The 17,327-nt window shown below is 41.7% G+C and overlaps 1 protein-coding gene across 2 annotated transcripts in view; it reads left to right on the top strand.

The window, feature by feature from the left end:
- LOC148017179 (Phospholipid/glycerol acyltransferase family protein) overlaps positions 1-16,825 on the top strand; it is a 37,600-nt gene extending 20,775 nt beyond the window's left edge. The window contains exons 5-10 of one of the 2 annotated variants that reach the window (XR_015687867.1): positions 14,553-14,621; positions 14,745-14,878; positions 14,972-15,112; positions 15,295-15,358; positions 15,583-15,666; positions 16,484-16,825. Coding sequence is in view for 1 of the 2 variants with exons in the window: in XM_087662855.1 (XP_087518981.1) it covers positions 14,553-14,621; positions 14,745-14,878; positions 14,972-15,112; positions 15,295-15,358; positions 16,484-16,560 (485 nt within the window). In the remaining variant the exon portion in view is untranslated. The remainder of the gene's footprint in view (positions 1-14,552; positions 14,622-14,744; positions 14,879-14,971; positions 15,113-15,294; positions 15,359-15,582; positions 15,667-16,483) is intronic. The other variant, XM_087662855.1, reaches the window with a different exon arrangement.
- The last annotated feature ends 502 nt before the right edge of the window (positions 16,826-17,327 follow it).

Raw genomic sequence — 17,327 nt, 5'->3', positions numbered from 1 at the left:
ATGAGCCATCACCCACTAGAGCCCATCCGACTACAATGATCCATTCTGAAGGCAGCAGTCCATTAGAAGTAGCTGCTACTTCCCTAGCCCTAAGCGAGGAAGTCCAACCGCAACCTCAAGAACACCCGCAACCACAACTATTCATTGTCAAAGGCTCTAGTGCTATCAAACCCCAACTACCAGCACGTCTCAAACTCTCCTACGAGCGGAAATCATTCTTGATACTGGCCTCAGATCTAGCTGAAGACACGGGGGATGATGTGGTTAATTGCATTAGTTGGCTAGATGTCACTTTCAGAGAGCTAGCTTTGAGCTACGACCGCTTGGACTTAGACTTGTTGCCCGAGCCTTTTGCAATCGAAGTTCGTACGATGCCTTGTTCTTGGGAGACGTTTGAACTTGCCTTCGCAAAGGCAGCTAACTCCGCTGTTGAATTGCTCAACAGCGAGATCTCTAAAGAGCAAGCCCTCAAACAACGCCTCATCACGTCATATAATCAACGAACCTCTTTTGCCATCACTGACCAAGAAATTGTAGAATTATCAAAACTTACTAAGACTGAATCCCCGTTCTTGAGGCACTGGTACACTCTTAGATTGCAATGGGAAGTAGAAGGGTGCCAAGTCATGACAAATGTTGAGCAGTGCCGCGCAATCAAAACAGCAGAGTACGATCCCACTTATGTTGTGCTAACCTCGTATAGAGTGTTAACTACTCTTCGTGGCCGACCCTTGGAAGAGCACATCAAGGGACACCCTTATCTCGATCGCCTACTAATTGAGGAAGAGCTACATATTGCTAGCCGCCTCGCCTTCGGTGACTTTCTAATGGATGTTCTTACTTACATCACACACGTGGGCACTCGACCTTTTGATCTAGACCGCGAAGCTAAGTTAGAGTACAACCCCAATTTCTACACTTGGATCCCACGCCGGTAACTCCTAGACCCATTGCAAACTGTCCTTGACCTCCAAAACCTTCAATCCTAGGAATGATTCTTCTCGAGCTGGGAGGGGAGGGGAGTGAGGTGAATCAAATTAAAACCAAGGAAAATCAAGCAAAATGCATAAACACGTAAACAACAAGCGAGGTAGAAAAATGACAAGAGAACTTTGAAATAAAGGGCAAAAAGTTAAAGTCGGAAGGGAAGATTCTACATTGGATGGGATTTTAATGCTTTCATTCAATAAACATATAGAGTCTTTCTTTTTAACTATGACTTTTTTTTTGCGAATTGTTAATTTGGAAGCACTAATGGAAACTTGGGATTATGACAGGAACAAAAGATGTCACAGCAAGACCGCGCTCACCAACTTCCGTTCATGGAGGAGAAAAGAGTGCAATACCGCATCACTCTTGAAAGCTGCGCCTACAACCAGCTCAAGTTCCAAACCATTCACAACATAGAGGGTGTGGTGGCCAAGGAGGAAGCGGCTAAGAGTCATCGAGCAATGCAACCTCACCAAGTACCTCGAGAAATTTGCACAAGAACTTGACCACACGAAGTGTGTGGAGTTTCTCAGGACGTACGACCCTGACAATGAGTGCGGCACCGTCACAGTAAGAAGGGGAGAAAACGCTAAACATGTACAGGTTTACTTAAACCGTGCCTCGGTGGAGAAGGCGTTGGGATTGGAGCCAAAGATAGAGAAGAAGCAGAAGAGGGATGTGTACGTCATGCCGAAAATGAAAAAGGAGGATGTGCTAACTAATGACGGCATCAACATCCAGGACATTCTTGATGCGGAAATCACATTGCAAGCGAAGCTAGTACACGCGCTCTTCTCCAGTCAGCGCTACAACGCCTTAATGCATCGAATTAGCGTGCTTGTGCTGGAGAACGTAGCGGCTCACACCTTGCATGAAGTCGACTGGAACGGTTATGTACGTAAAACCATCGACTAGGCGGCTAAAGCAGTAGCGTTAGGAAGCACACTAGCAGGAGGGGAGTCCCCAGCTTCCAAGGCCACGGAAAGAAAGAAGTCCTCGTTTATTGCCTATGGAAGCATTTTGACTGCGCTCATCCAGGAGGCAGTGAAGGAGACACAAGATGTAGAAGAAGGGGAAGGAGAAACGCCTGACAGGTCACCCTCTCACCAGGACTAAGAGAGATCCAGCGACAGGACCGAGACTGATAAGGAAGGGCAGGAACAAGAAGAACAATCAGGCAAAAAGCAAGCCAAGAAACCCAAGAAGAAGATGGCACAAAAGAAAAAGAAGCCGGATGAAGGTGGCAAGAAGGAGAAAGGATTTGGAAAAGGCAAAAAGAGAATCCCTCAAGGAGGCCGAGGAGAGGGAGAAGAAGAAGAAACAGAAAGAAGAAAAAGCAAAGGAAGAAGTCAACAGGGCTAAAAAGATGTCAAAACAAGAGGCCGAGAGGAGGAAAAGGAAAGAACAGGAAGAAAAAGAGGAACTGGAGGAAGAGTACAGGAAAACTGAATAAGAAAGACAAAAAAGAGCTGCTGAGGAAGAAGAGGAACTAAGAAGGAAGGAGGAGGAGCACTTGGCTGAAGCCACACGACAGTTCATTGCGCAACAAAGTAGGGCCGATGATTTGGGAGCATGGAGCCCACTGAGGGAAGAAGGGCCTAGTTCTAGCACGCAGGTACCAAAAGTCACACCGCCTGCTGTCCTTGAAGGCAAAGGCAAGGCCCTTCTCCATCCTATCTCCACCCTCATGGTGCCTCCCCACCGAACCAACCACCCTTACCCCTAGCATCCCCACCAGCGTAGAGGTCTCCAACTTCATGGCATGGATGCAATATTTTATCAATAAAGAAATGACCCAGGGAAAGAGCACGGAGACCACGGCCATGGGGCAAAAGAGATCAGCCGCGGATGTTGAGTCGAGACAGGACCAGAAGCGTCAGAGAGTGGAAGCCTCGACCACCCTAATCCACACAATAGTGAAGCCACCAGCCAATTATGACGAGTACATCGTTGAGTTGCTCTCCCAATTGGAGAAGGCTAAGGAGGAAAAGAAGATGACTGTGGCTGAGTTGGTGACGGAAAGAGAGTTGGTAGCCGCTTTCCAGCTTGAAAAAACCCGCAGAATAGCCATGCAGCAATGATAGATCTTTGACCTCAATAGGAATTAAAGGCCAAGGAGGACATGGAGGAGAGCTACAAGCAGCGGCTCGAGGATAAGAATCAGGAATTGGTGCAGATGCAGAGAGAGTATAAGCTCCTCCTGATGCAACATGGGGAATTGGAGATGAAAACTATCAACATCGAGCAAATGATGGAGGAATTGAATGCCAAAGAAGAGAAGAGAAAGCAGGAGAGGGAGCAGTAGCAAAAGGAGATCGAGTCTATGACCGATCAACTACACTTGGGAAAGGAAGAGCAAGAGAACATGAGCAGGGAACTGAAAGCCCAAGAGCAGAAGCTCATAACCCTGGTACAGAAGCAGGGAGAAAGCATGAAAGAAATGAATAAGAGAGCAGAGGAATGGGCAGCGTAGAACAAAAAAAGGGTGAAGACATTGGCACGGCGCCTCGCTTTGGTGGAGAAAGAAAAAATCATTGCAGAGAGTAAAGCAGATGCCGCCCAGACAGCCTTCAGTGCCTAGCAAAAGGCCTTCATTAACACACTATTGGACACGACCCGCCCAGAGGGAAAGGAGTCATTGAAGGTGGTACAGAAAAAACCGAGCATCGCATGCAGAGCCTTGCATGCAGGGCTGCAGATGCCACCCCAACCTGCGGAGGTTAGGCTGAGCCTACAAGAGCAACGGAAATACCTACAATTGGCCGGCCTAACCCCCCAGGAAATGGATGCAATGGGCTTTGAAAAAGGAGCACAACAAGAAGATCGGCAAGGGGAGGACGCTGATCTTGAATTCATTATGGGGAGATTCAAAGAAGAGGTGATCCCACAACCCCCCTCGCCACGTGTCCAAGAACATCAATAGGTTGATCCATCTGCGGAGAAACAAGCCGCACTAAGGGAGAGACGGAGAAAGTTAGTTGAAGAAACCAGGAAGTAATTAAGAGCCAAACCGGTCGTGCAGCCGTTCGTACCCCTCCCACTGTGTCCGGATGACCTTCCTATTGGATTCCACGTGGAGTTGGTGATGTGGGAGTGGCAGGAAAGAGAAATAGACCCATTCACCTTTAGCTTCCTCATGCCCAACAGCCTGCGGAGGATCCTACTGCTCAAGGTGATGGAAGAGGTGATCGCAACTAGCAGCCGACTAGTACAGAAGTGGCTGGAAGAAAGGGAGAGGACCCCCACTCTGTGGGGAAAGGAAGAAGCAGAGTTTTGGCAAAACAAGGTGTTTGAAATATTACATACTGTACAGGGATACAACTGCCAACCCCTATGGAGGAGGCGAGTGTGCTACATCAGCATGCTCGCCTGGATGGCTTTTTGTAATACCCTGTCCTATGAGAGGAATGACCCCACGTTCATGATGTATCCTCGTAGGGTAGGTGTGGATTTTGTTGCTACCCTCCATGGGCGTCATGATTTTTCTATCATCTATAACTCGAATGCTGCTTGCTTTAAACATGCCCTCCTCGCGTAAATGATTCCATGACGCGTTTCCTCGCGGGCTTCTCTTCATACCCTGATCCAGCCTTTGTAACTACATGTAATTATCTTAGGTTACTTAAGTTACTACTCAAGCAGGACTCGATCCCACAAGAACGTGGCCTGCCTCCCCTCTTTTTTGACCCTAACGCCATCGACAGCTGTGCCATGGCGCGTTTGATGATGAGGGCTAGCCTTCTTCCCTCTTTTTGCCTAGCTCTCCTAGAGGATATGAATGACGACCAGTTCACTAGATGCAACCATCCTTTCCTCTCCACCACCTCCCTCCACGTCCGCATGAATCTCAAAGGATACATGCAAAGCCATCAATTTCTGAGCAAATCCATCCGATCCCCTTCTCCGCCTAAATCAGACGAGGAAAATTAGGTATAGGTTGTCGTTCTACTATTGTAATACTATTCAAAAAGAAGAAGAAGAAGAATAATAAGAAGAAGAAAAAAAAAAGAAAAAGAAAAAAGAAAACGAACAAGCATCCAAGGAAGAGCAAGAGGAACATTACGCATGGAATGGACAAAACAGCTCACTTACAGAAACACTTAGCACCACATGAAGCACAATCACTGCACCTAGGGGCCTCATGCTAGGCATGCCCGGTGGCTTCGGTCGACTGGTCCCGCTCCTAACCCCCTTGCCCTTTTTGCTCCCCCACTTCACGCTTAGGGCACATTAAGGACAGGACATACCTAGGGGGGTACCACTCGCCTATGGTTAGACCTGTCACCCTAAGCTACTTGCACCACACCTCCCTTGCACGAAAGGGGTCCTCAAGTGTGGGACATCACCCAAGCTAGCTTGTGGTTAGATCCAACTCCCCATTCCACCAGCACGAGCATAATACACTACACAATACGATCGACCCCCCCCGCTTTAGGTAGAGCACCATATCTTTTCCTTCCAAGTATCACAAAGGCGACAAACCATCGACTTCAGAGGCCCCTGTCACCCACTTGCTATCCATTTGGCTTCTCCAACCAACCTTGTCACCAACCTTCCATGAGCACTCGAGTTTACACGTGGCCCTACCCTTACACGACTACTTTGCCAACTGCCTCTTAAACCCCAACAACAACCAAGAGCGTCATGGGACTGACACCCGTCTCGGAGGGGGGTAATGTTAAACCCAAGTCAAGAAGGCGGAAGAATGAATGAAAAAGCGGAAAGAAGATGGAAAAATAGCAAAGACACGCAGGCGGCCTCTAAAGCTAAGCTGGGGCCAAAAGCGTAATTTTAAATAAAAGGCGCCTCAAAAAACTCCAAAAGTTCGTGTAAAAGAGCGCCAGGCTTCCTCCTATGCTAATTGTAAAGTATTAAATGGGTGTAGGCTAGAGGCACAAGGTTAGAAGGAGGAAATAGACAAAGGACATTGCCACAATGGCCGGTCATGTAAAAGAAAGGGATGGGTGGCCATGGGAATTTAGGGTTTTGTATATAAAGTTCAAAAAGTGAATGGAAGCTCATTTTTGGGTGTGGTTAACAAGAGCTCTTCTCTTTTTCTCTTCTTCTCCTCTCCTTGCTTGTGTGTGGTCTTGAGAGAGGGAGTGTGAGTGTGAGAGAGTGAGTGTGTGAGAGTGAGGGATCAAGAGGGTGAAGCTCTTCATCATCTCCTCTTCTCTTCTTCTCTTCTCTTCTCTTCTTTTCTCTTGTGCGCGCGGCTATGGTGGATGGAGCTTGGAGATGGAGGAGGCTTGAGGATGCTTGAGCTATCATCTAGGATCGTGGAGCTACCGATGTGTGCGAGAGAGAAGGCAACTCAAATCGGCATTAATGTAAGCTCACTACACTCGTCGGATTGACGGCGTGTCGGCTAGGTGAGAGAGAGCCATTAGAGCTCCCTTGAAACGCTTGAAACAATAAGCGGTCCGTGGGTCTTGGCGGTTGAGTGAAAGCTCCCACAGCCCATATGGATGTCCAAGGATGTAACACTTACTTCCCTTATGAATGATTACCATCCTCTACAATGTCCTTGGGAATGAAGTGGGAAAAATGACTCTTTGATGAATGTATCTACTCTAATTAGTTCTTTGTTCCAAGTGTTCTTTCAAACAACTAACGTGGGACATCAAGTGAGCTTGAATTTTCAAACGTAAATCCAACTCATAGGATATAGTACTTATCTTCTTGCTAATTTAAAGGGGATTGTAATATCTCAAAGATAATTTATAGCACTTATTGGTAATTATCGAATTAGAGTCCTTTCGGATTTAAGATAAATGCACACGTCCTCTTGGAGCTTTGGAGGAGTACAATGTTATTTAGCATAAAATGTAGCATAATCTTGGGTTGTTTTAATGCTTTCCCTAGCAATCATCACTATTTCTTACATATCATGCAAAAAGTCGTTTATGGATTGCATTTTCGCCCCCTTAAGCTCGATTGCAATTGATTGTTTTGCCTCATAACCGTACATAATAAGCATAAACAGAATATAACCAGTAGCCATTTACCAAAAATGGCCAGTGAACTTAGGATCCATGTCATTGATTTTTTTGTTAGGCAAACCATCAAGTCTGTAAAGATGTTCAACAAAGAGATAAGCCAACTTGCGGCTTTTCACAGTTGTCTTTGTAGGAATAAATTGAGCCAATTTCGTCAATTGGTTAACCATGACTAGGATTACATCATGACCTCGATTCATATGGGATAATCCTACTATGAAATACATAAAAATGCTACTTCATTTTCTATCAGGAATTTGTAAAGGATGTAACATCCTTGATTGTCTGTGTTGTTCAGCTTTATTAAGGTGACACTATGAGCACATACGCACGTAAGAATCAACCATAGTCTTAATGTGCGGCCAATAAAAGAAGCGAGTAACCTAGGTTAAAATCTGGAACCTAGGTTAAAGTCTGATGTATGCTAGTGTGTCCAATGCTCTGTGCATCACGACACACGTATGAAATTTTCTTGCTGATATCTTGATCATTGGGAACACATACTTTACCTTGTTTAAAAAATAATCCATTACGAATGTAATATTTTTCAGCCATCTTTCTCTTAGTAGCCAGGTTTTGAGCATCTGGACCGGCAAAGATTCCTAGGCTACTAGATTTCTTTTTAACTAGTTGTTAAATCTTACCAAAGGGCAGTGCCCTTGTGAGAGAGAGAGAAATCAATTGAAATTTCGAAGAAGGATAAGACAATAACTTTGGGTATCTGTTTGCTGCTCCTTACTACAGGCTACTTTTCAGGAGGAAATCTTGGATCTCCGAGATCCTCTACATCTTCATCGTCTCTCTCTTCGCTCCTCTTTCTTCCTCCCTTTTTGGGCTTGAGAGGGGGTGTTAAGAAACCAATTCTTTAGTTTACACACTTCAATTAGGGTTTCACATTGACAGTCCCAAAAAGAATTGGTGTTCACATTTGGTCATTTCGTCAGTGGCCGCTCCCTCAGTGGTGCGGCATCCTAGATAGTTTATGTCTATAAATAGATAGTCACTTCATTCATTCATACACCACTTCATTCTTCACCCCTTCTTCTATTAATCATATCTTGACACTCACTAGTCTAAACCATTGGTGGATCAATGTGCTTTTTTTAACTTTGGATGTATCATATCCTTAAGTAAATATGTTAAGGGTTTAGTAATACAAGGATAGTCCTTTATAAACTCTCAGAAAAATCCAGTAAAACGTAAAAAGAAGTTATTTGCCTTATGATCCTTAGAATACGCCAATCAAGTGCTATTGGAAGCTTTTCGGGATCAATGCAGATGCCATCAATCAAGATGACATGCTCAAGATACGATAGCTTTCTATGAATTTTTTTTGCGTTTGGATAGTCTTGTAAACAATTGCTCTTGTCTTACGAGATATAAGATGATATGCAAATATTTTGTATGTTTCTCCAATAAGTTACTATAAAAAAGGGTACCTTCAAGAAAAACGACTATCCACTTTTTGAGATACGGATGAAATAAATCATTCATAATTTGCTGAAAAGTTGCGGAGCATTAGTTAATCTAAAAGATAAGAGAAAAAATTGATAATGTCCATACTACATTCGAAACACAATTTTTGGGACATCCTCTGAAGGCTATCTATATGTGATGGTAATTGGATCTAAGATAGATTTTAGTGAAATATCGTGCAGCACAAAGTCAATCTATAAGGTTATCCATCCTAGGTAAGGGATACTTATTCTTGGCGGTCGCCTCATTAAGACCTTTATAATCAACACAGAAGCACATTGTGCCATCTTTCTTTTTAGCGAGAAGAATATGTGTGCCCTATGGAGATATATTTGGCTCAATAAAACCCTTAGCTAGATAATTATGAAGTTGCTTAGCTATCTTGTCCTCCTTTTTTGGCCAAGCCTATAAGGTTGCCAAGAGACGGAATTGCTATTGGACAATGACTTGATCTTGTTTTCTAAAGTATTATGAGACGATGGAAGTCCATGAGGTAATCTAGACGAAAAGACATCAGTATTTTCATATAGAGTTGGATCAAAATATTCTCACACATTTGAATTCATATTAATATTATGATTAAAAGGATATAAATTACATTGCGAATTAAATGATTGAACATTTTCAACGAAACAAATAGAAGTAACAATATTTGGATCAAAAAAACATCTACTAAATTTCAAAGCTGAAATTATATATACATCAATTTCTCTGAGTTTGGAGGGTAAACAACCCTCGATTACATGATATTGACAATCAAGGTCAATAGAGAGTACATGAGTTTTAGTGATATTGGATTGAAACTTGAAAGATCCAAAGTGATACCATCTAGTGCTTGCGATCCGTAGTAGGGCCCTCCGTATAACGGACATGATAAATTTAGTCAGCAGTTATCACATGGAGTTGCAACTTTTGCACCAATCGAGAAAAAAGGAAATCATGAGTAGAGCCATTATCAAACAAAATTGTAACTTCTTGGCCATTAATATGCTCGTTAACCTTTAAACGAGCATGTGAGTCAAATGCAATTTTATTCATGGAGCAACCATTCAACTACTTGCATTAGCAAAATAGTATTTTGATAAAAATTCAGAAGAAATACCTGGAGCTTCAATAGTGTTTACTAGAGCCTTGGAAGTGGACTTCACCTTCTTATTTTGGAGACACTCTCAATCAAAGTGGCTTGTTTGATGATAGGCAATGTAATAAGCCTTCGAGTGATCCTTGCTACGAGTGACTTTGCACTTACGTCTTTTTTCTTACACAACTCCAAAGATGATTGATAAGTTGTTGACCGGGTAGAATGTTTTGTCGGCTTAAAGATGGAGGCAACTCAATGGGGACCACTCATCGATTAGCTCCCTTTACTTGTAGCCAAAGTATTATCAAAATTTCTTATATACTTGTAGATGCCCTTCAGTGAATGTAATGGATTATGGAACACCTCATTTTGGTGTTTCGGTGGCAATCCAAAAAGATATATATCACATGTAGAGCAATGCTTGAGGATTGTCCAAGGATTTTGTTTTGTGTAAAAAGAACTTTAAAGTCTTGTGAATATGCATCCAAGGTCTTCTTTCCCATATCCAACTCAAACAATTTATAGAAATTTTCTATCTAGTCATCAATATATGTATTTTTTTGTCACATGATTCATATCTATTCGATATGTTGAGCATCATTGAATCGATATATATCAAAGTAAGCCGTCCATTTGGACAGCCTCAATGTTTGTCTCATCACATTCCTGCTTCTTCCCTTAAAGTGATTAGGTTGGAGTTGAAGAGGCAATGTCCTCATGACCACAAATGGAATATGGGGAGTGTGTATCTTGGCTAATTGCTGTTGCATGTTCTTAAATTGAGCTTGGAGAATCGCCACTAGTGATGAATCTCCATCATATTTAATGAAAGAAGATGCTTTGGGACGCTACTTGTGCTTGTGCTCGTAGGTGTGTCTAAAGGAGATACTCCACAAGAAACAAAAAGTAGACCAAGAGAAAGTAAAAAGATTGAGGGCAAGAGTTTGTGTTGTTTAGAATCGAGAGAGAGTCAGGGTGCTAATGGAGACAAGACTATAAGTAGAGTGTATTAAGTGCAAGTTTGAATGGTGAGTTTAACAAAAATAAAAATAAAGGGAAGCAAGGGCATAGCTTTCTAAAAAATCGAAGGTTTTAAGAGAAGGCTTATAAGAAGAAAAGGAGGAGGAAAAATATATCGAGCATTGGGCTCTTACTTCTCTCTTCCTTCTCTTCTAATTGTGGTCCCCACGTGTTGTGAGAGGGATATGCTACACTTTGACCACGTAGGTCAACGGTTCAGGTTGGCCTTCATGCAATTAAAACACTTCTCTCCCCTTCGAGATTAGTGGGTGCTACGTTTGTCATCTAGGAGTGCCCACATGGCAGCCTGCATTCTTGCCTCCCTCTGCTTGGTCCATAGTCGCCTCCCTCGCTCAGTCCACGGTCCTTGCAACTTGCCTCTCTCTCTCTCTCTCTCTCTGTGAAAATCCTTTATCTTTGACATCATCATTTCACTCCTTTGTCTTTCTCTCTTCTTAACATAAAAAACATTCTCTCCCCCCCTTGAAATAATAGATGTTGATCAATAACAATGTTAGTATTATGATTAATTGTACCATCATATTGACGTTAAATGTTAAAAAGCCATAGCAACATTTTAATGTTACATTAATATTAACATGGATGATAACACTAACATTAAATGTCAAATCAATAACCAAGAGATGAATTTTAATTTCAGATTTGGCTATTGGTGACGGTTTGCCATAGCCTCGAAGTGGCAGCTCCTCGGGCTCCTTTGTTAGTACCACCAAAACTCACACACATCACCCCAACATAAAACTGAGCACGACTATCGGACAAGAAACATACCTTGTCGTACCCACCATCCACAACATGGGCCCCCTGTGCACATCTCTCTGGCTAGCAATGCCCCATATCACCCTAAAAATGAGATATAAGCATATGCTTGCCCGGTGTAAACCATCATGGTTTTGTGAGAAAAAGTGGTTTGTGCACGTCATCCGATATTGTGTCCAATTGCAAGTTGATGCTCTGATACCAATGAAACGCCTCCCATCAACATGTGCATGAGATAGGACGCAAGCCATATCCACAAACATAAAGGACTGGACGTCAGACTCACTTCCTAGCCATTGAGCCAAATGGGCTTACCCCCTAGCTTGGGAGCTTGCAACACTTTGGGTTTACGACCGCATCCCAACGGTTGGCGTCCCACACCACTAGCCCAGTCTGTCTTGGTGTTCGGGTCCAATAGTGGTGATCACACAATAATGTGCATAGTAGGGCCTTGAGTTTTAGGTGCCCTTAGTGCAATTTGCACTAAGCCACTTCATGACCACTATGACCAATTCTACTAGCGCCCATCCAGACGTTGAAGGATGTAACATTAGGCAACCTGCCTATTGCTATTGTGACTAGTTTCTTAGCTAGGTGATCTGTTTTGCAGCATCTGTGATCTGTTTCCAGCCAAGTGATATCATCCTGATCTGTGCATTCATCATCAGCAGCTGCATTTTTCATTCTTCTCAGGATGATCCACATTTTGCCCCATCTAGCAGGTAATTGATCAGATTTAAGTCACTCTGCATGAGATTTACATTATTCTGACTCGCATTGGCCCTCCGTTGCTGTGTGACATCACCTTTGGCTGCAGTTAGGTGCATTTTCATAAGATTTGGTGGTACTGTCGCACTTGGGATCCGTACAAGGATGACACTCTCTAACGTTCTTTTGTAGCTCAATTCCATGAGTGTCAATGGTTGTTGGACATTTCTGCTCCTTCAGCATCATATCTGTATCATCTTCTTCACTCTTTCATATCGAGCATTCATTCATTCATTAGATTCTACTTCTTCTCTCTTTTTTGGTTTTTGTGTGTTTGTTTGAGCTATTGTGTTTTACTCGTTTGTGAAAACCTAGCATATGTTCACTCCTTCACTTGACTGGAAAAAGCTCACTGCACATTTTAAATTATCTTGGAGTAACAAAGTAATTGAAGGCCTTGTAGCAATGTTTGATTTTGATGAAGCTACACTTATGGGAGAAAACTCTACATTGACGAACTTGTTGGTAAAATTTCTATCCATGCTTTATTGAAAATGAGATGTAAAATTTTTAATTATGAAATGACTGTTTTGCATGATGAGGGAAGTATGCATAGCTTTATTTTAGAAAATGTAGTTAGAAAATTGCAACTTAAAACTATTTCGTCTACTTGTAAAATTAAGGCTACATTTTTAGGACAATGATGTAATAGAACTAAAGAAGTATATGTATTTAAGACAACGATGTAATAGAACTAAAGAAGTACATGGATTAGAAATTTGCATTGGACCTTATAGAGAAGAACAAAATTTTGTATATGTCTTTTGCTTTATTGGTAGCATGAGATTGTGTATCCAAATGCTTTAGAGGAAAATTGGGCCTCTAGTCTAGTTTTTCCATCATATGGCATGGACTATACTATATAGTTGGCTGGTTTAGCCATGGCTTCTCAAGGACTTCCAGTAATAGTCACAGTAGAGTAGAAGTTGGATGATGACTTGAATCCTATTGGGAAACAAGGGTCACTTGAAGGAGGCTTGTCCAAATGGCTCAAAGAAGATGTCAAAGGAGCTGCTTGGTTGGCCAGTTATCCTTAGGAGTAGATGATCATTGAGGGACCCTTCTTGATCCCCTTCTTAGAGGGTGCCTAGAAATTGGCATAGGGTATTGACATGACAACCATACTAATTTGCACCCTAAGGTAATGTGGACATGATCCTTGTTATGCCATGGATGTTCACTTCTTATGGTGTGATGGTGCTCAACATCACACATCTAAATTCAGAGTGTGGATGACTGCCCAATGGGTTTTGAATGTGCACTTGTGTGGTGGGAAAGCCCTAGATGAGGGAATGAAGGCAATGAATGTATTTGAAAAATAATTAGGACTCATGAGATACAATGGTGGTAAGGATGAGGGTGATGATGAGAGTTGTAACTTGCCTGTTCATGGAGGAAGATGGCCAAAATTGCCAAAGAACAATGGACTATGTGTGTCTGTGTATTGGGCATACACATGTACAAGACATGAGAACATAGGGAGATGCTCAAAGTGACCAACCCAATGAAATATTGTAAATCATGGTGAATAGAGCCTCTAATATCCCTATGGAGAGAGATTGACTGTGATCAGATTATGACAGCCCTCTTTATGATTTGTGTGATTTTGCCCCTAGCCTAGCTCGTGTAGAGTACGGTTCACTGCCGTGTCGGGAAGTACTCTGCCAGTGGGCATTGTATGATGTACCATTTGCATGCCCAAGCTCTCGAGGATTGTAAACATCAATATCAAATTTTAGCATTCTCTTTTTTTTTTCTGCTGCCTCTGTGACACAGTAACATGCCTCTGTCACATAGTAAACATGCAAAAGATTTCCTATATACAAAATACATTTCCATCCATCCAAGGCCATGAAAAAGAAAACTCTGGTAACATGAGTAGAAAACCAGGAATGGTTCTCAGCTCTGTGCTAGGATTCATAAAGCAACCCTGAAGATTGTGTTTAAAGTTGCAAATTTGGTTCTAGAGTCTAGTATCTACAATATCGTGTGTTGGATGTTTGAACATTGAAGTACTTGACACTTTCGCTGTGTTTTCCATGTTTGAATTAGCAGGTTTACTTGTATGATTGTTTTAGACTTATCTATTTAATCGTGTGCTGTAGTGTCGTGAGTAGGTTTGAATTAGCAGGTTATTGGTATGATTGTTTTAAACTTATCTATTTAATCCTGTGCTGTAGTGTCATGAGTGAATTTGGTAATTGTAACGTCTGTTTCTTTCAAGTTTGATATTTTTCCAGCCTTACATAGTGAAAATTGGTTATTACTTGCGTAGGCAATGAATGAACATAGTTATTTCTTTACATGTTTAATGTAGCTGAGTGCTAGGTCCATTGATTTTTGCTATTTCTGTTGACTGTAGGAAAACGTTTTTCAGACATTGTTTTTGAAAACCTGTGCTTTGCTATGTCATATGATCTGCATGCATGTGATTTCAGGCATCATTACAGAACGGATACGAGCAGCTCACCATGATAAGAATGCGCCTTTGATGCTTCTTTTCCCTGGTAAGCTGTGTGGATTATTGTCTCGTTTTCTTACAATTATTGTAAATCAGTATGTCTTTGTTTTTTATAGCCATTCCCATTGACATTTATCTGCAAGCTCAAAGGAATGTTTCTGTGAGTCAGAGGGAACAACAACAAATGGTTTCTATTTGCTTCCATTCAAGACAGGAGCATTCCTAGCTCGGACTCCTGTACAGCCAGTCATTTTGAAGTATCCATACAGCCGATTCAGTCCTGCCTGGGATACCATTTCAGGGGTAATAATAATTGGTCTTTGAAGTGTCTGCTAGAACTATTCGGGTTTAATAATCAAGCTGTGGTTTAATATGATTTTGAATGAATATGTGCAGGTTAGGCATGTAATTCTTCTCCTATGCCAAGTCATAAACTTTTTGGAAGTCACATGGCTCCCAGTTTATGTTCCGAGCGAAGAAGAAAAATCAGATCCTAAAATTTATGCTAACAATGTTAGAAAGTTAATGGCTAAGGAGGTGAGTATTCCTTTTTACTTATTAACGTGTGTTAATGGTGTGCATGAACTTTGATCTATGAATTTGCAGACACATATCAAATTTAGCTGCAGAAAAGCAGCGTAAAGGCCTGCACCTGCAGTAGATGCTTGTAGCTCATGGTACACACCTCTCTGATTCAAGTTCTTGTTTTTGTGTTGTAGGGTGGTTTGATTCCATCAGACATTGGCCTCCACGAGAAACGAATTTACCATGCTTTTTTGAAAGGTAAACATTCCATTCTTATGTTTTGAAGGACAGCAGAAAATTTCTTTATGTTTTCTATCCTTGAGGGCATGCTAAGGGACACTCTTGGAGAGAAGGGTTCTACAAGTTACTTTCTGTCCATATTATAGTACTTATATCCAGCTCACCTTTTGCTTGAAGAACTTCTGAGAAAGTTGTCTGATTTAATCTTCTTAGGTTCATTATTTGCTCTGTAACATCTGCAGATCTAGGCTTTTAGCCACCATTGCCAGCAACTTAATGGAGAAATCAAAAACATGCTGGTTTAGGACATTTATGTCATCGATATAGTAAGACTTGCCTCCAGACACCTATTAGTATATGCTCAAGGCAATGTAACATTTTTGAATGTCATGGTTTGTAGTATAGGAAATTATGTTCAATGTAGCTTTTCCTTCTGAAGGGCTATTGCCTGCCCTCCTTTTGGTTATCACGCTCTGGATCTGGAAGTTCTGTTTTTGTGATGGCAAATATAGCTCTTTATGCACTCATGGATGTGTTAATTCCCATCAATTTCTGATAAGGTCTGTGCATGGGCTCTCCCTTGCTAGATTCAACTATTTTGGCTTGTTGCGTTTGCTGCACAGTGGAGGGTTGGGGGGAGGGGGAAACTATCGGGCAGTGTAGGCTGTCGGAACAAGCAGATATTTATTCAAGGGAACTGGTGACATGAGAGGTTCTTCATGCAGTACTATTTTTGTTGGCAAAGGCTGATTTTCTGTTCAACTATGATTATGTACTGAAAGCTGTGTTTTGCTATAGATGGCATAACTTGTTGAATGTACAGTTTTCAGCTGTATCCATGTGTATGTGAGTAGTTTGCAACTGTCTAATTTGCTCACAGTATTAGAGAGACACTGATGTCACACGTGACAAGATTATAGAAACCATATTCAAGAGAAAAGAAGACAATTATGCCAACAGTTTACGTTGTCCACTCCACTTGACACAGACAACAAAAAAGAGACGCCAAGACTTTGCAATTTCCCATTTTGGACTCAGGCTTGTTTGCACTGTTGGTTTTTCTGGTAGTGCACGAAGCAAAGATGTTAGCGTCTGGACAGTATGATGTATAAAGAGGAGTAAAGACTATCTGTGTGGTTGCAGGTCTTAGAGACTCCAGAATTCAGCATGACTGTTCTGATCCACTACCTAATGGTGTGGAATTAGCCAAGGGAACATGATGCACCTACATATCGGAGAACTCATATTTTGAAGAGCTACAGGTTCTAAAGGAAATCATATGAGCACTGTTTTTTTTTTTTGGAGATGCTCTTATCTCAGTTGTATACTCAAAAAAGTCTTACTGATGCTTCCATGTTCTTGGCTATGTAATGAAGCGTTTGTATTGAAATGTATCAGGAGTAATGAGTGAATCAGGAACCATTACTCTCTTTGGGTTGAGATGTTAAAAAATGCTAATACCAAGTAAAGGTGCTGTTTAAAGTAGATAGTTGTGGGCGTTTCTATTCTGTCTTCTTGTTAATTATTGAGTGTGGGTTTGTGCCTTTTTAAAATTTGGATTTTGTTGCCATCTTTTGGTCGAAGAATGTGTATTTGTGCTTTTACTTTGGATAATGTCACTATCTTCCAACCAGAGGATGCATGCCAATTCTTTGCCTGACCTGCATATGATTTCCAAAAGAGATGCAGCTGCAATTGCCTCTTTGTTGAGAGTTTCAGATTTCTGGCTTTTGTCTTTGATGTTTTGGCTGTCATTACCCAGTTGATGCATGTCAGTAAGTTGCTATTGATACTTAATAAATAGATTTATGTCATGTCAGTTGCCATTGTTTCTAAATGATATAACTACAACAGTGTTGTTGAACTTGTTCTTGAGTGGGTAGAAGGTCCAAATATATAGGTGCACAATCTTTTTAATAATGTAAGATTTATATTAATGAAAGTATTTATGGATCCTAAGTGTAGAGGATAGTGCCAAGTTCCAGAA

The sequence above is a fragment of the Lygodium microphyllum genome, chromosome 22, assembly GCF_053477565.2.
Source record: "Lygodium microphyllum isolate KBCC chromosome 22, Lygodium_microphyllum_v1.1.10, whole genome shotgun sequence".
NCBI classification, from domain to species: domain Eukaryota; kingdom Viridiplantae; phylum Streptophyta; class Polypodiopsida; order Schizaeales; family Lygodiaceae; genus Lygodium; species Lygodium microphyllum.
Note: the sequence above shows the minus strand (reverse complement) of the source record. Positions and strands in the feature narration are given on the sequence as shown.